Here is a 20498-nt window from a genome sequence, read left to right as displayed (position 1 = left end):
ATATATATATAGTTCAGAAGAGTGAGAATGGGCAAATAAAAATGTCGGAATGGCAATTTAGTTCTGAGTTCCCGCAGCTCGTAACCATGTGGTTTAAACCCGTATATCCTATAGATGTGCCTTTTTATTTTTCGCCCTGCACATTAGGCAACACCCCTTCGGTTTAACGCTAACGTAATGGGAAATCATTCTCCCCGATAGCTACTCACTGGGTCTACATTAATTTAAATAAATCCTATAGGTATATTTGTAGAAATGTATATTTGAGTGTACCATTTTCATACATTTTTTTTTTTTTTCATTCCTCACTATTTTTCAGTGGAGATAAATTATTCTTGTTAATTAGGATTTTATCGTGAAAAAATATAGGGGTAGAAGTAACAAAACGGACGGGTCGAAAAAAAAAAAATTAAGTATTTATCGATATATTTAAGGGGGCTAAAATGGTCTAGTGGGCAAGACCGACACAAAATTTTTTAAATAAAATTTTTGTTCATCCCAATTCTTAACCCTTAACAGCCACATCTCACTCAGGCCACATAACGGCCACATGGAGTAACTCCCTTTTTTTAGTAGTTTTTTGACCAATTTATTCGATTCCACTTTTTTTAAAAATATGAGTTAAAATCATTAAATATATTGTAAGCTTAAAACACTACTGACATATCATTTTTACTACTTTGTAAAAATCGACATTTTATCAGTAAAGAATTCGAATGGAATGATATAAAAGTAATAATGGAGCAATTTTTCAGATAAACATATAGTACTAATTACCATTTTGCGATTTTTACTATACATTTGGTAATAAATAATAAAAATAATATATTTATTGATTCGCATTATTATTTTTTACTTATATTTTCGAGAAGCGTTTCTTTGTGTGGAAAATTGAAACAGTATAATTTTTTTTAGCTCTTTTCGTGGTGCCCATTTTACCCAAGCTTACTTAACATATATTTTCATATTTCATAAATATTTAAAAATATTTTTCTCAAAGTTCTCTACCGAATTTTTATTAAATTCAAATATATATTTATATATATGTATTTCCTTACTAGTCCTGTTTTGCCTGCCCTTCCCTGTACATATGTGAATTGTACACAACATATGATACCATATGCCAACATATTATTTAATTTTCATAGAAAAAGATATAAATAAACTCCTGAGAGAGTCATATTGTATTCAAATTCATCATAAAATGTGATAAAAAATAATTAGTCACACGGAGAAAAAAATCCAGTAACCATGAGCGTGATTGGACGAACAATTATGTATAGTAAAAGCATATTTAACTATACACATATTGATTATATTGACTGGATCACTGTTCTGCAGAATAATGGTTGCTATTTTTTTTCCGTGTCTCATAATTGCTATTATAATTTCCTCTAAAATAATATCTGTTGACGAGGACACAATTAACTATTGTATCATCTCTAGTAGTAGGCGGAGATATTTGATTTCTGGAATAGTATCGTCTGGATGCATAGCACGATAACGAACGTGTATCCTCTTCGGCGATTCGAATTCAAGTGGTGCGATATGATGAAGCTAGAGTTGCCAGTGCCGTCGAATGCAAGTTATCGATGGCACGTGATGATGAGTTCGCAACAGCATATATATATATATATATATATATATATATCTGTATGTCGATCACGCGATCGCGTTTCACCGATTCCCTTTGGTGCTCTTATTACAATCGATGTACTATGTCGTGACTTGTTCTCTTTGCTGGGTGCTCGCTCGGTTCATGTTTGTAATAGAGCTGCGACGTGTCGATTTATTCATCCATGTCATCACTTACTGTGCCATCTACTAAATTGATATTATATGTATTTCAATTATTATTATTACTATTATTATTATTGGCATTATTAGCGTGAATTTTTTTTTCAAGCAATAAATTTTATACGTCCTTTGTAAATAGATAATTGTCAACGATATGCACAATATTGTTATTATAGAGTACCAGGTGACAAGGAAAATTGCGTACTTTATGCACCCACTGCTATTAACTCACGTTACGATAATTACCAGCCCTTTCGCTTCCATCGTCTCTCAGCAACGACAATACTAACAACTGCTTACTATCCAATCACATCTACGTGCACTTTTATTTTATGATCAAGGGATTTACGTTGCTAATTAAAAGGCTTATGAGAATTATCGACATTTACTTTATTGTATCTTTATATTTTTTAATTGTTGACAGTACAAAGATAATGTAAATATTGATTCATATATATATTTATTGGAATGTTAATTATTTATTTTATTTTAAAATAAAAATCTCTTGAAATATTTAAATGGATAATAAAAATTAAAAAGTTATAAACTCGAGTGATATTATGTTAAGTTTGAAAGAGAATAATTAATATTTTGTGAATTATAAAAATTGGTTAGTTTATTTTTGATAGAAATTTATTTTCAGAATCTAAACAAATGAAATAAAAATATTAATATTGACTGTGAATTTTTAAATCAATATTATGATGTAACTATTAGAAGAACGGTAAAAATGTATCAATACAATTTATCGGAAAATTTAATACTCTACAAATTTCTTTCTCTACATTTTTAAATATTTTTGATAATTTACTCAGAATTTTTCATAAATACTTGACCTATAAATTTTTAAAATGATCGTCTTAGAAAAAACTCTTCGTTATCGAATTAAAATTGCGGCTGAGTTATTAGAGATACAATAAAAGTGAATCTACGCAATTTTTTAAAAAATTCATTCTCAGAGAATTTGTTTGTATACACGGAGAAAAAAATATGGCAACTTTTATTTAAAAATATGAATTAAAATTACTAAATTCATATTGTAATCTTGAAACGCTATTGAAATTGTATAATTTTTACTTTCTTGAGGATTTAATTGTTAGTTATATTTAGTAATTTTTATTATTTAATTATAGAATTGAATATAAACTGCATTAGTAAACTTGACTATATATTTAGTGAATTTTACTATCCCGTTTAGTACATTTTACTATATTAAAATAGAAGTAGATAAAATTAAATTTTTAATAGCTTTTAAACTTTTTATTATTATTGTTATTATTATTATCATTTATGTCATCAGTATTGGTGTTGGTAACAATTTTTATTTTTAAAAAATCACTTGTTTTAAACGAGATTCGAACCCTGATTTCCCGCGCGCGAGTCCTTTCCTATGTCTGACGGTCCGATGTCTCCTTTGAACAAAGGTCTCTGAACTTGTAACGCATATTTGTATCTGCTGTTCCCACCGATTTTAAATTTTATCAATCTGCTTCAGAAAAATTACAAGCCGTTTAGTAATTTTTAGTTGCTATACAATACTTAATACTACTATTCATCTGCTTTACAGAAATTACTAAACAGATTGTAATTTTTGTATACTCTAGGGTATTTAATGCATATTTTTAGTAAATTTTTATATTTTTAGAGAGTATAAATCATTGAATCGTATTATCAAATGCTGTACGAAACGTTTAGTAATAATTTAATATTTTCTTTATAAAATTTGCAGTTCGATTAATAAAGAATACAAATAAATTAGTAATAAAAGTGATAATATAGTAATTTTTCAGATAAACATATTGTATTAATTACTGTTTTGTGATTTTTACTATACATTTCGTAATAAATAGTAAAAGTAATGCACTTATTGATTTGCATTAGTATTTCTTACTTAAATATATTAAATATTAAAATATTTTCGAGACTCGTTTTTTCCGTGTACATTTTTTATGTATCTTTGGTAGTTTATGTAAAATTCGAGTTTTAAATTCAAATGGTCATTTTGTTATTATAGAGTGAGGATGAATTTAAAAATTAAAGTATATATATATATATATATATATATATATAATGTATTGTATGACCCAGAAGTTTTGTTAGAAAAGAACAAAAGAAAAATGGAGAAAAAAAAATAAAAGGGTAGAGAAAGTAGCAAGAGCGATTGCATTAATGTTTTTCTTTCTTTATTTTATTTTTAGTAGAAACCACAATTTATTATTTCTGTCTCCTCTAAGGTTTACAAGACACACCTGGATAACGATACTTAACTTTTTTTTAAAAAAGATTTACGACATTATATAATTTAACTGTGTCGCTGTGTGCTTTCTTGATCTTCTCTATACAAGTAAATAAATTAGACAAAATGAAATTTAAAAGAAAATGTAAAATAACAATAATAATAATAATAATGTACACCAGCAGAGTATACAAAATGAGATGTTTTTTATTTTAATTTTTTTATATAGTTACAGAAACTCAGCTATATAGATGCTTAAAGCAGTCGAATGCTCATTGTTCCAGCAAAAACTGTATAATTCCCTTTCTCAGTGTTCCTGGGCAGTAATAACGAATGAGCGGGCGAACAAGGAGAGAACGGTAGTAACTACGAGAACAGAGCACTGGAGCGTTCGCTTTCATCTGTTGCCTCAAAGTCGCCTTCACTTTTTATTTGCTCGACCCACCGTGCCAACCTTCGTGAAAGCTCGAGAACACGAAGGAAAAAAAAATATAAAATCTACTGAAAAATTTATATCTATATCTCTATCTATGTCAGCGCTGTTTCATCAGCTAATATTTTTCAAATTTATCCAAAAATAATACATGACATTTTGCAAGAAAAACTCAGCTGTTTTCAGCCCATCGAAATATATCTATATTTATACCACTAGATATACATCATATATAGAACATATATACACAGAAAAATATAGCTGCAAACCATAAAAAATTTTGTTATGCTTGATCAAACTTCAGACCGGCCAGTTTTTTTGTCATTAGTATTGATTTCAAATCGAACAATAATATTTTTAAATTCTTTTGAGTAATTGTCAAAAATTTTTGCTCAGTATAATAAAATTTTGGATGGTCGATTTTATTTTTAAATAATAGTGAATCATTTTTTATCAAATTCTTTTCATTTTTTTATGACAACGGCATTATTAAAATTAGTAAGTTATATTTCTCGAGAAAAAGAGAGAGAGGGAGGGAGGCTTTGTTTTTTAACGGAAGACTTGACTTGTTTACTGACAGGATATAGGAAATGAGGACCAGGTTTAAAGGTTTCGGATAATTATTGAAAGCTGATTTATTCCTTATCAGCAGAATTCATTTTTTTCCGAGAGCCGGGCACGATCACTGTACCTCAGAGTTTCTTGGCGAGTCCTCTGTCTAATTCGCTGTTAGATCTTGAGTGAAGGTACACACTATTGAATTACCTTCATTGGACTATGCTTTGTTTTATTTAAAAATGAACAATTATACTATTTATAGTAACAATTGTCTTTCCCTAGTATTTCGCCGTACGAAAATGAAAATCGCAATGCTAATTTGTATAATTCGTTGCAACGATATAACCATTGTAGAATACTCGGCAAATATTATTATTCTGGTACTTCAAAGATTGTTTATATACTTGTGTAAAAAATAGACTTGGCAAAATAGATTATTACTAAGAAGTTATTTCAAAATTAATGCTGGATCTATCAAAAGTCGAGTAATCTATACATTTTTAAAGAAACGAGGAATAATTTTTCCGTTGATTCAACAAAATATTGTAAAACACACTCCAAAAATAATTGTTTAAAATATTAAAAAGTTCTATTATTAACATAAATAAAAAATATAAAATTAACTACTCATATATTTTTCTCAGCCTCCGCATTTTTTTCTCTACAATAAATTATATTAAAAATTGCTATGTTATAATCACATTTCTTACATATTCCTATTATTATCTAATATGCTATTTTTATAATATTTTCGGGTCTTTTTTTCTCCATGTCCATCAATATATATATATATATATATATATATATATATATATATATATATATATATATATATATATATACATTAGTGTCTTGATGGTAGAAAGACACTCCATATATCAACGCCACTTGCACGAACGGCTGACCCAACGATGGTCTACTCCACTTGAGAAGAACTATGCTATTCCTATGCTAACGGTCTCTCAGGACAAGTGCTGCTAGTGCTCTTACTCTTGATATCTCACGCCACTTGTACAAAATACTTGTACAAGGATATATGATATGTCAAGTATTTATACCTAATAATAACAATAATAATAATAATAATAATAATAATAATATTGACACAAAATGCTTATAGAAATGCCGAGAAATATTTTAAAATGAGGTAGTTTAAAACTTTTTCACCTGAAAAAATGCATAACTCAAATTGAGCGAGTGATAAATTTATTGGAATGGAATACAATGAAGCATTAAATTATTCACATGACTTAGACTTTATAATAAAATATGGTGTATATATATATATATAGATATATATTTGCATGACATATCTTGTGTGCAGAGTAACACACCTCTGTTGTAGCATGTATGCAGAATAAATGTAGGTATTCTATAGATGTGTAGTATTTAGTGTGCAGCCGCATTTTGAGGACGAGCAATTTGAGTAAATTGTAAGGTAGTTTCAGAACATCAAGTTAGTTTAGCTATCCGCGTCTTCGAACGGAATAATGTTGATTCGGATCGAGTAAACTAAGGCGCCAGTGTGCCTTAGACGTGAGGGGGATTCAAATTATCGCGATCGAGAGCGACGCTGCTCTTTCCTTTTCCCATATCGATCCACTACAACATGAGTAAGAGTTGTGGGGTGTTATATCATTGTGAAATCTCCCAAGTATGGTTGCAGGACAAACTTGTTAATCCAAGTCCCGAAACTTGGGACGTGTACGACCAAGCTGCTGTTTCAAGTTATACAGCCTACTGGGAGCAACAGAAATTCAATGATTAATTGACGCGGTTTCGGAACGCGAGAAATAACTTTGGATAGGGGAGGATTACGAAATGGGAAAGTTGAGGGGAAAATGCATTCTTTTTATCATTACATTAATATTTTTACTTATCACCCGTATTAAAAGTAATAGTAGTTTTAAATTATCTTGAAAATTTTTTTTATTTTCAAAATTAGTTAAGGTAAAAGACCTAGTACCCTATCAGGAAACTAGGACCCGATCACTCCATGTATCTGTGTATCTATATTTAGTAAAATTTAGTGAATATAGATATTCAAGTACATGAGTGATCGGGTATTAATTTCTGGTAGGGTACTAGGTCTCTTACCTGACTCAAAATATGAATAAATACTTTTGCTCCTGGAATTTTTGTGAGTTTATATATTTGTACAAAAGAGAGAGTGGATAAAATGAGACACAATTTAAAAGAAATTTTTTTTTGTGAAAGTTTGTACTAGTCTTTAAGAATTGTAGGGTAAGTTGATCCGAGTAATGCAACAATTTTAAAATTTTGAAGAAACAAATTTTTTTCGTGTTGACTAAAATTGAAAATAGTATGATAGTAATGCTCGTATAAAAAGTAGAAAAAAACTTTTCAATTCTGTGAGGAAATTGAAAATATTTATGAAAATACGAACTCACAGCTGATAGTCATGGAATATTTACTCTAAAAATTTATAAAAAAATTTTCAAAGTTCGTTTTATCCCTAGTCAGCTTTTTTGCCGATATGTTGCCTGATACAAGAATTTAGATAATGATAATGAAAAATTTTTTTTTTGTAAAAAATATTGTCTCATTGTGCCCTCCTCTTCTATAAGCAATTATCGAATAATGTGATTTAAAGTAAACTCCAGTAATAAATATGATTTCAGAAATACTTTAAATGAAATGATAAAAAAAAAAGAATTATCAACAGGGTTGTAAAATTCCTAATGGAAAATTTCACCATTAAAAAATTAAATTTATGGCTCATGGAAATTTTTCTTATTTAAAGATTAGATTTAATGCTTAATAGCAATCTTATACGTATTTGGAGGACATGCAAAAATAATAACTCATAATTTATCATATAAGTATTTAAAAATTTATCATCAAAATAAAATGAAAATAGAACTTTGATCTGAAATTGTAAGTCCGATCACAATAATTAGACAGTTCATTTTATCACAGAAATATATGCTATGAAGATGTTTGGTCTATCACTCGAATAAAAATCTTTTTGATTCTTTGTTTTTTTTTTTTTTAATTGAGAACAATAATTTGTTTATGCAACAACGACTTATTTTTTATTAAAAAAATAAATAAATCTTCAACGTTTACTGGTAATTTACTACAGTAAAAACTTAAATTTGTGATGAATAGTTTCTTCAATTAAAAAGTTAAATTTAATTCTTAATGAAATTTATTTTCATTAAAAAATTAAATTCTATAGTTGATGAAATTTTTTTACCATAAAAAATTAATTTTAATATTTAATGGAATTTTTCGCCATTAAAGAATTAAATTCAATGCCTAATGGAAAATGGTAACATTAAAAAAAGTAATGCATTATTTAAAACCCTGATTATCAATTTTTATTTTTTCGGAAAAGAAAAAAATTTAAAAAATGAGCAAATAATTGTCGCTTTTATATATATAAGTACAATATCAAACAAGAATTTTCTCAGCCAGATGATTGTCTTGGCGTATAGTAACTGCTGACCTGCCGCGAAAGAAAATCGATTGCACCAACATAAAAAACAAAAAAAAGTAACAGAAGATGAAGAAGAAAAAAAACAACGATGGACTATAAAAATCCTATCTCCCGAGCTTCGTGGAGCGTAAACTTCTGTAATCCATCTATAAAATCCAACGAGTTACAGAGAAAAAAGAGGCAAGAAAGAAAGACTGGGGATTGTCGACAAGTTGCCAAGAGTAAAAAAAAAATATAATATTCGTTTTGAGTGTGATTGAAAATAGCAATTTTCATTGAATTATTTGGTTTCTTTTTTTTCTTTCCCTCGATATCTCTTTTATTTTCTGTTTTTTTTTTTTTAGTAAATATTTTGCTAGAGATCAACTCCCGTTACGTTATCACGTGCGTTGGCGGGTGGTAAAATAACAACAATCTTGTGTATAAAGCGGAAGGAGAGCCAATGAAATATTGCTTTTTGATCGTGCGTTGGGATTTTCGTAACAAGTGATTTCTTTTGATTGCGTGACAGTTAATCCAACCGACATCACGGATAAAAGTGTAGCATCGTACTACAATAGGGCATTCTGCGAATACAATAAAATAAGTTTATTTATAGACTTATAAATGGAAGCAAAGTCTTTTAATTCGATCTTTGACTTGTCCTTTGGCTAGTCTGATATATAATCCCGTGTTACCTTGTTCGTGGATCAGTGGTGGTCTATTCTTCCGAGTAACTCCGAGATGAGCCATCGAGTATCGATCGTTTATTTTTGCTTTGACGTACACAGTCTTTACTATCCTCGTTCTCTCACAAACACAACACACAACACACACACACACGCGCGTACACACACAGAGTCAGTTCCTATATAATGCGCTGGCACGTTCGCACTCACGCGATAAGAGCCCCAGGAGTTTACCCAAACGACCGAGCAAATCGACATCAGCGAGCCGCCTTTGGTATAAATACTACTTGCCATTCGCATTTTACACCTGCGACCCTTTATTTCTACTATAATCCTCATTCATTGCTGCATTTTATAAGAAAATTATATTATTAAATAAATAAATTTACGTAATATTTGTTTTTTTTTTTTATTCGTAAGCTCAATACCAGTTTGCAAAGGAAAAAAAAATTCAAGAAATTTTTTCAATTTTCAAAGATAATCATGGAAATTTAATAAAATTTATTTATTTTACATGAATATCGATTCGATGACATAATTAAAAAAAAAATAAAGAATAATTTTTAATGAAAATATAACGTGACCATTTGAAAAAAATATAATGTTCTATGTTATTAATCAAAATATTGGGTTGGATTTGAACCCGCACAGTAATAGTATACTGTGTGACAAGGGATGAAACAAGACGATTTCAGACTAGGATGAAGTTGGCTGCCCGAGCCGCAGGCTGACATCACCCGCAGTCTGAAATCGTGTTTTATCCTGAGTCACACACTATATTTTTCATGATTACCTGCATCGGAACTTGAAGATTCAGTGTCAGCAGTCAGTAAGAAACAAGTTAATTTCAAGCCGATGATGCGGAGAACTGTTAGAGAATGAGAAATATGTGATTTACAGTCACTTATTAAATAGTAAATAATACAAAAATATTATTTCAACTTATTTTTTAGTAATTTTATTTGGTTAATTAAAACTGTCACTTAAAAAATGAAATAAGTAAACTGAAGTGACAAGTAAACAAATGAGATTAATAAGGCTGCAAATGAACATTAAATATATCTAGCACAGGGCTACACACATGTTTCTGCCCGCTGCGAAGGGATTTGTGAATTACGAATTCGTTAGCAGTTGTTTGCAGGATCGGCTTGAAATTAGCTTGTTTCGACGGGCTGTAGAGACACTGAAACTTCAAGTTTCAATGCTGGTATCATGAAAAAAATATTGTGTATCTGTGTTAAAAACGGTCCGTGTTAAATTTTTTGTGTTGATTATTTTGTGTCAAATCAACACAATTATCTGTATTACTTTGAAATTTTTAATCGAATTACTCTTCAACACTTTAAAAGTTATCTAGTAAAAAAATCGATATTATCAATATTTATTAAGTGTTACTTTAAAATCAACACAAAAAAAGTGTTGAAGCGACAATTGAATTGTGTTAAAAAAAAATTTCTTCCTTCTATTCACGCGGAAAGCGCGATTAAGCATTACTTCTGCTTGGTTAGTTTTTGATTTTGTGACATTGATTTTATTTATTTTAAATTAGACTTAAAAAAATTAATTTGACACAGTTCATGATTCGTATAATTTAAAAAAAAAAATATTTAAAAAATTGCATCTGTTGCTTTTTTACTTTTCTAAGTGCGCATATTTTTATTTTTTTATTCGCAATTGATTTGTTGATAAAAAAATTCTAAAATTGTCAACTGTCTGCCAACTTTAAGATTATGTTTACTATCAAAAAATAGTTCAATATTAAATAATAATTGTTGACACTTTTGATAACCTAAAAATAATTCATGGTACAAAAATAATAAAATGTATAAGTTAACATTTTTTTTGTGTCACCATTAACATTGAAAAAGTGTTGGTTACTTCTCATATTACTCGAATCTTGTGTTGAAATTTGAACACAGATTTTGTATGGAAATTCAACACAAATAGCCTATGTTGAAAAATAACACAAATATTGTGTGGACCGTTTTTAACACACAGATTGTGTTGATTTTAACACAATATTTTTTAGTGTGCGAAAAATTAAAAAAATTTTAATTTGAATCAGTTATCGATAATTTGAAGTTTATTAAAGTTTTGTTATTAAATTTATCGTATTTACAAACTAATTATACATGAAAATAAATCATCTTAAATTAAAATTCAAATTTTAAAAACAACTATCAGCTTAAAAATTAATATTATGCAGAGAATTAATTTACTTATGGACAATTAAAAAATAATTATTCAAATGAAATGAAACAAAATACGGTGTGATTTTATTTGTTGTGACATTTATCACTTGAAAATTTAAAGTTATGGAAAATAAAGTGTATAAATAAATTAAGTTATAATGATTTTATATATTTATGACTGATCTCAACTTGTCAATAACTTCAAGTAATTTGCTTTTAATTTCAACGGACATTTTTACCAGTCGTAATGAAATACTTTGAGTCAAGGATCTTATCTATAAATGAAGCTTAAGTATATGGCATTTAATAAATTATGTGATTAAATGACTAGTTAAGCCGTAAAAAAATTTAAATTTAATTGTGCTGGTAAAAGAACACGGAAAAAACAGAATATTGAAAATTAATAAATAGTAGTAAAAAGTGGAGTCTGTTATCAATAATTAGTACTATTATGTGCTTAATGCAAATTAGTTTACTAACTTTTGTAGATTCCTAAAAACTACTGTCAATTATTTCAAAAAGTAAGTAAATATTATTACTTTTAGGTATAATACGTGACTTATTAGTGAAAGTTAATTAATTTATGGCATAATCTATTAAAAAGTAATGATTAGTCAAATTAAGAATTGGAACCTTAGATACTGATTTTTCCAGCCGAAAATTGCAAAAGTTACTAACTTTTACTTTATAAATTCGATATCACTGATCAATTATTAGCTTAAAACATCATTATAAATTAATTTACAATATACATAAATCGAATAAGTGGTAAATGATAAAATGAAAAATTAGTATACTAGATACTGATTTTTTGCTTATAAAAATACCGAAAATTTTTAACTCTTATTTTATAAATTCGATCCCATTGACTAACAATTAATATAAAATGTTATTTATTCGTTATTATAAATTAATTTATTATATACATATATCGAATAAATAGTAAATAATAAAATGAAAAATTCGTATACTAGATCTTTATATATTAATATGTACGTTTACTAATTTTTCGGTTCCTTATTTTTTAAATTTTTCTGTTTATTTGAATAGTAATAACTGTAGATAGCAATTTATCGATTCTTTTTCATATTAATTTTAATATACAAAATTACAAATTTTGCTCTTTTACGTGTATCAAATTTTAATATAAATAATAGCCATTTTGTAATATATATATATATATATAATGATCCTGGTTTGATATTAGTATTGAATATATATATTCACAGAAAAAAAAATATCTTGAGTCAAGAAAATATTTTTGAAGACAAACGGTTTCGGGAACCAAGTCAAGATTTTCTTGAGCCAAGAGAATTTGTCTTGGTTAAAAAAAAGTCGTCTTGGTCGGAGAAGATTTCTACTTTATCTGAGAAAATTTAGGTCTCCAAAAAAATTTTCTTGAATCAAGAATATTTATCTTCAGTCGAGAATTTCTTTTTTTCTGTGTACTAATTTTAATTTTCAATGTTTTCATATTACAAATATCAGAGCATTCTTGTGGATTTTCATCCAATCCCTTTGCTTTAGATTGTAATCTAACGAGTATTTAAAATTTTATAAAGATATCTCTGATAAATATAATATATCTTCTTGATACATTTTATAAAATATAGAATAAAGGGTATTAAATTAATATATAAAATTTTTTATCAGTATGTCACATTAAAACTTGATATTCTTGACAAAATACCCATGCTTAACAAAAGCGAGTCAGTAAATATGTCTCGGTAGAAATAAGATATCCTTGCGGATCTTGATGATTGTATTAACATCAAAGTCACATACAAGGTACATTATACAATCTTAGTATACTGTCTCGAACATCAGTACAGTGAACATGACGACGATAAGTCAATGCAATTTCTCAGTCTTGAGTAACAAGACCCTAGTACCAGCAGTTCCTTAAGATCCACCGTACATGTATACATCCAGCATAAATTAATAAAGATTTAATCTCAATGTTTAATTCTAACCTGTACTATCTAACGTACTCTTATCTTTATTTAAATTCCGACTCACAATTTAAATACCCACCCACACCCTATACATCTCCAGACACAGAATTGAGTAACATTAAAATTTCTTCTCTACCCTCATAAATTATCTAATTAATATATGTTATATAGCATCCACACTCAGATTAAATTTCGCTACACTTTTATACGCACATACAATAGCTTTATTGTTTTTTCATTTTTTTTATTTTTTTGTTAATTTTTTTTATATTTTATTTTGGCGAATTAAATTTATTGATGCACCGTTGAGCATGCATTTGAGATCGAGCACTGTGAAAAATCCGATTGATCACGCCTCGATCAACTTTTTTTCTCTCATGCTGTAGTAAACCCATCGTGGATTTATTTCTGACTGACTGCTTATTTTATATGCTAGTTTAAACATTTTTCATTTTTAGATTTTTTTTTTATAAATTTGATCCTAGATTAATATTATAGATCAAAATATATATAGAAAGAAAAAAATATATAACTATGCACAGTATATGCAGCATAGTTCACATAAATCAGTAAATTGATTTTCCATCTCATCGTGTCGTTGTCATTCACTTTCTAAGACGTCGAATGTGATGGAGATATTTTTTCAATTTTTCAACGCTTTATAAACTATTTTATTCTTAAACATTTTCCATATTATTATTATTATTATTATTATTATTATTATTATTTTCTCAAGAACTCTTACCCTGGTTAAATTCCAGGTTGGCAGAGGCTGATACTGAGTAAAACTCTGAGTCGTATAAGACTAGATTTGTTAAAGTTGAATCAAATGTGCCAGCTGTAAGTTTTGTTGAGGTGAAAGTCGATTTTCACGAATGTCACCTCACGACAACTTCTTAATTAAACCATTATGCGTTATGACTCGTGGCTTTATTGCCGTTATCTCTTGGAATAATGAGAGACGGAGCGACAACTGCAAATACTACGACGTTGAAGACTAGAAATGAGCTACAGTTTAGATGAGTAAAATCCCAAGAGAATAGCTCACGGTCGACGGGCCATCTTAAACTACCTTCACCCCTTCGCCACCTTCATGTAAATTCGCGATAATGGAGAAGTGGATCCATCTTTAACAACCCTTAACTCAACACTAGCTCTTTGCTTTATGACTTAATAACTTGGGTTATCGATAAATTTACTCCCAAATCTCTTTCTCCTTCTTTTTCTCTCTCGACTTATTGTTAAAAAAAAAAAACCCTCCATATTTTTGCTGTACATCTTCCAACGGATTTTTTTTTATCATTTCCAATATTATATTGCAAGAATGGTTACACGAAACCATATGTCATGTCTGTGGATTTAGCGATGGCATTCGGTGCATACGCGACCACCAAATTCCATTATCGAGTAGAATAAGCGATAAATATTATAAATTGCCCGGCCAGTCGTTCATTTTTGTGTATCTCCTTCGATTATCCATTTTTACTGCTTCCATAGCTGTTGATGCGCGAGTACTGTTTTCAGGTTTACCTTCTCTTTCTCTCTCACTCTCTCTCGTTGTTACGCTAAGCCTTCTTTCGCGATAAATCTACTATATGTTCAGTCGATTTTACAGGAGATCCCATTTACCGTTAACCTATCTTTTATTAACTTATTGCTACATTTTTCATCCAGCTTTAGCGTATTAATATTTTTTATTAGTTTAATTATTGGTGGAAAATTTTTTAGTTAAGCTTTACATGAAGATAAAATTAAAGAAGCGGATAATATATTTTATGGAAGAGCATTCTATTAAGTACAGGAACTATTAATCGGTATGCATGGAAAAAATTTGGAACCATTTTTATAACACTGTAAAATAAACGGTCTAAGTTTACGCTATCCCGGTGTTAAATATTTTTGAAGTATCAGAATTTGAATTGTATTTCAAATTCAAAAACACAATTTTTATGTTACAAAAATTAACGATACCACACTGTAAAAAGAGCGGTGTTAAAGATAGAGTCATTTTAATTTCGCCCGGTGTTAAAATTAAATTACACCGGTGTATACACGGAAAGAAAATTTTACCAAAATTTATGATGTTAACATCGTAATCGTGGACTAGACTTTCATTGGCGTCAATTTTTAAATGTCTTATTTCAAAATTTACTATAGTCTTTGTTAAAATTACAATGTTAAATAGTAAAGAATACAATCTACATCGTAATTTTAACATAGACTATAGTAAATTTTGAAATAAGACATTTAAAAATTGACGCCAATGAAAATCTAGTCCACGATTACGATGTTAACATCATAAATTTTAGTACAATTTTCTTTCCGTGTAGGAGGCGTAATTCGGTGGTGTTAAAATACTGGTGTTAAACTAATGTAAAAGCGGGGTAAACTGCGTCCGCTTGGAGTATTAACTTTAAAGATTATAAAACACAAGATATCAATTCTTTATGAAAATTAATAAAAAACATCATTTATTAACAAGTATAGTGATCGAGTAAGTAAAAATGTTCACAAAATAAAATATTTAAACACCGGTAAAGAATATTTACACCGGCGGCGGCGTTATTTTCACACCGCTTTCGGTGTTTAAATTTAACACCACCGATTTTAACACCTACACCACTTGTACTTACCTCGGTGATTATTTACAGTGCACAGATTTACAAATGTATTGAGAAATCCAAAGAATATTTGTTCACAATGACGTCCTACACGGAAAGAAATGTCACGGAAATATGCCTATACATCATAGTAATGGTTACATTATTATGCTGCATATGCATATTTACTTGACATTTCTCTCAATGTAAGAAGCTCTTCTGCACAAAAAAAATTAATGGAAAAAATTAGTTTCAAATATCAGCAAAGTCCTTGTGCTTTGAAACTGTAAAAATTAAAAAACGTAGCAAATATTACAGTTTTATAAGGTCAAAATACATTAGAAACTGTAAAATTTGGTATTTATAATTGTAATTACTTTATTATAAGAAGTAGTCTCAATTATAACAGTTTCAAACTATAATACTTGAAGTTTTTTTTACACAAAGGCTCTGTTTTTGCACTTAAAGCTGTAATTTTTCCATGTGACCACTAGGAAGTTTTTGGGGTGGGTCGATAGGATCAGCCGTTTTTCAAATTTATTCACTTTTTTTTCGTTCGGAGACAATTGTCAGAATTTTCCGAAATAAAATTCATAGATTTTTGCCTCTTAAAGGTCGTCATAAAATGATTATAGAAATTTTCAACAGCGGTGGTATAAAAATAAATCCCATAATCTATACTGTGGCAATAAAAAAATCGTTTTTCCTACAACCCGATAAAAATTTCCTATAATTTTCCTTCCCTGTAAGCTTTAGATAAAAAAAAAATAGTGACACTGGAGAGTTTATGAGCCCGTCATTACTTTACCCATCGGGGTGTTGAAGGATCGATTTTAATGGGATTAAATAAAAAATCATCATTTCTTCCCCTAAATTTTTTAGCGTCAGAATAATGTACCAAGTAACTGTTGATGTTACTATATATATATATACTATACGGAAATAACGAGATTGCTTGGCTGGGAAATGAGTGAGACGATTTTTCAAATCAGAAACATCAGAATGAGAAATAGAAGAGAAGAGAATAAGAGAGAAATATAAATGTTTTGGATTTCTTGAGATTAATATATATTTTCCTTAGTGAATTTAAATTAAAATTAATAAAATATATATATATATATATATATATATCATTCAGTAAAAGTAAATTACATCTCTGGTTAAACAAGTTACTCTATAAATTATTGTTTCATTTATTTAAATCTTTATTTTATTTCCGCCTGCACTAAAGTTATTTACTGCTATTGACAGTCGCGATATAGGTCACAAGTTTTTATGTTTTAAAAACTTGTTTTTTATTTTTTACTTTAACGGAATTTAAACGTATTAATCCTGTCAATGTATAAAATGTTTCGCAAATACTCAGCATACAACTGATCTGAATACCGCTTAATATTTTCACGTTCTATGTTCGTGTAGCTTATAAACTTTATCAACTTCAACTGAACATCTATATACACATATTTTTTTTTTGTTTTTTTAGTATTGCGTAGGATATCCGTTTTTTTTTCGTTTTTTTGTAGAAAGTAAATTAATAGCAGGATAAAAAATTGTTCAACTTCAAAGGTTGAAATTTTTGAAGAATTCAATATACCTTTAATTAAATTATTCAAAAATTTATAAATTCGACATTGTGTGCTATGCAATTTATCAGAATCAAAATTAAATATAATTACAAAATATGAAGGAATTTTATTAAATTATTTACAGGAGAATTTGAATCATTTACTTTGATTCAAACTGAACCCTATATTTTTTACATAACATTGCTAATATAAAAGAGGGACAAAATGAAATACTGATTTTGAGTTATATCGCTATGACTACGATTAATTTATGTTGTAACGGCATATGAGCATTCTCTGAATTGCTCATACTAGAACATAATTTAGGAACTTACTTAAAAATATCTATCAGGTGAATTATCAATAGTTTAATTTTAATATGAAATTTATTTATTTATTGTTGCAAAATAATTTTAATTAGTAATTTATTTTTAACAAGTTTTAATGAAACTTTTAACCTGTTTATCAATATACTCTTAAAAGTTTATATTTTTTTATAATGAACATTATAAAGTATCGACTATAATTTTAATGATATATATTTATCAGTATAATCTAATTAGTATATATTCCTTATAATGAGAATTATATACTTTTCTTATAATTTCAAACGTATAAACCCAAATATATAGGCGGCTATATATTTGCAAAACTATATGATTAAAAATATACTGTTGTATATTTTTGCGGCAAAATTCTGTATATTATTTTTTAATTTTTTTCTTGATTTTTTTTGTACTTAATCGATGACAATTAGATTTTATTTTTAATTATTAAATTTATTAATTAACTCGAAGTTAACAAAATTAGATGATTTTATTTAATTTTCTTCATAAATTTTCACAGTTTGTGAAAAAATTCGAGTCAAAATTTTTCTTTGTCTTTTATTCAGTCAGATTTTTCTGATTTTTGGTTTAGTAATTTAGAAAAAAAAATTTTCTTTCTGAGAAGTGGTTTCTTATTTTATATCACTTTCATTCATATATATTTATAAATGTATATATGATGTTCTTACAGTTGATGATTAAAAAAATAACTAAAAGTCTATTCTATCTGTATAAAAATAAAACTTTGCAATGAAAAAAAAAAAAAAAAAAAAAAAATGTATGACTGAATGAGTCGCAGGTGTTACTCGACTGACTGCGATTTACCCTGACAAAGACAAACGATATAAGCCTGGTACAGAGGACAAGTAAAAAAAAGATAATAAATTTACGGAGTGAAATTTATTTTTCGACTTATCACACTCGGGCATTTTGTTAGCGGATTCAACTTTCTATATCCGACACTACGATTATTTTACAACTTTTATACCAAAACTTTATCAGAAGAATAAAAATGACTTGTCTATCTCACCGTAAACTTAGATTTTTACTCGGTCGTTAAATTTACGTCAGGTCGATCGGCCATTAGAGACTCATAGATCGATGTATAGAAAAACCGGAGGAACGATCAATCTTTCGTGTCGATGCTTCAGGCGTTTTAGGTCCCACTCAAAAGAAATTTAAAAATAAACTAAATAAGTTAGCTTAGCAACTCCTTTTTTTTCTGCTTCCAAGCTTTTTAATAAAATTTAAAAAGTATGATTTTTTCTTTTTTAATTATTTCAGGGAGCAGCGAAGAATCAAGAACAGGTGCAAGTGACCCCGGAAAACTTGGAGTAAAGAAACCAAGACCGAAGCCTTCATCTCCAAACCGCCAGGGACCTCAACAGTGTCAGGTAAATTTACTCTTTTGTTAATAAAAATTATATTTTTAAAAGTTGAGAATAAAAAATTTTAATAGCTCAACAAATTTAGGATGTAGAGTTTTCTAAGCCTTTTACTCGTAGCAACAACAACAGTAGTGGTAGAAGCAGCATCACGATAGTGGAAATGAACGTTAACGAGAATGACCTAGTTTACTGGCTCTACGCAGACGTGGATGCGTCAAGTACATTATAGTAGTATACATAGAACACACAAACACAAACGCACGCACACACACACACCCACACCCTACACAGATATAAAGCGTCCATACATTTCTAACCGAGACGAGTGCGGCTTTTATCGACTGTATACTGGGCACCAGTGCAATTAACGATGCTGATAAAATAGAATTCCCAACGCATGGCTCTGGGGAAAGGCTTTCTCTACGTTTTTGTCCGTACAAAGCCGAGCTATTTTGTTTTGTTCGTGCTGTTTCATGGTTGAAATATCTAGCGATTGGCCTTTTACTCTCGCGGGACAATGGAGAAAATGCCAGAGAGCAGACCAGAGAAGATGACAATTTGAATTCCATATGGAAATCATCAGATAAAGAAAAATAAACTAATGTGATTTTAAGAAATAACTTAAATTTATAAATAGCTAATTTATTAGTTTGCTGCTGGAAGAACTTGGACACTGACAAACAATATTTTAAAATAACTGGCATTGCTCTTGTCATGGTATCCAACCCTGAGAACCCAAACACGTGTGTATCATTTGAAAGACCCGTTGAATATTCAGTCCACGAGCCCTTGAGCGTACACCAGAACACGACATCTCTAATGTCGAGGACAACGGAACTATGTTGCCTCAACGATGTTTAGAACCCACTAACCGGTTGGGGTGTATTACATCTTGGTCTTGGTCTTGGTCTTGGTCTAGGTTTGGGTATGGCTCTAGGTCTTGCTCAGTGTAACTGCATATATATCTATATATATACATAGAACCTCACTTAAGAGTAAGATCGTTACGTTCTCTCTCTTTACTGCTGTCGATCTTCTAAACCCTTGGACTTGTAAGGAACCAGCATCCTTAGCCTTGTCACGTAATTAAATGACGTCCCGCACGACTTGTTGACAAGCTACGGCCATGTATCAAAGTACAAGTGGATTAAACTCTTGGGACATACTACCAAACAACTTTGTCAATACCTCGTTATACTCGTTATTGATACTATCCAATTATGAATATTATTATTATTATTATTATTATTATTGTTACCATCATTACTCCAGTAAATACCGAAATATAAAACTCTAAGGTTTTATCGTCAAAGCAAC

The 20498-nt window shown here is 28.9% G+C and overlaps 1 protein-coding gene across 1 annotated transcript in view; it reads left to right on the top strand.

Annotated features, from left to right (window-relative positions):
• The window catches only part of LOC103580569 (uncharacterized), a 221879-nt gene that overhangs the window by 139102 nt on the left and 62279 nt on the right, over positions 1-20498 (top strand). The window contains exon 7 of the mRNA XM_008562374.2: positions 19078-19187. Within this exon, the coding sequence (XP_008560596.2) occupies positions 19078-19187 (110 nt within the window). The remainder of the gene's footprint in view (positions 1-19077; positions 19188-20498) is intronic.

The sequence above is a fragment of the Microplitis demolitor genome, chromosome 6 (genome assembly GCF_026212275.2).
Source record: "Microplitis demolitor isolate Queensland-Clemson2020A chromosome 6, iyMicDemo2.1a, whole genome shotgun sequence".
In the NCBI taxonomy this organism is placed as follows: Eukaryota; Metazoa; Arthropoda; class Insecta; order Hymenoptera; family Braconidae; genus Microplitis; species Microplitis demolitor.
The sequence above is the reverse complement of the archived record's forward strand: the minus strand, read 5'-3'. Positions and strand labels throughout refer to the sequence as shown.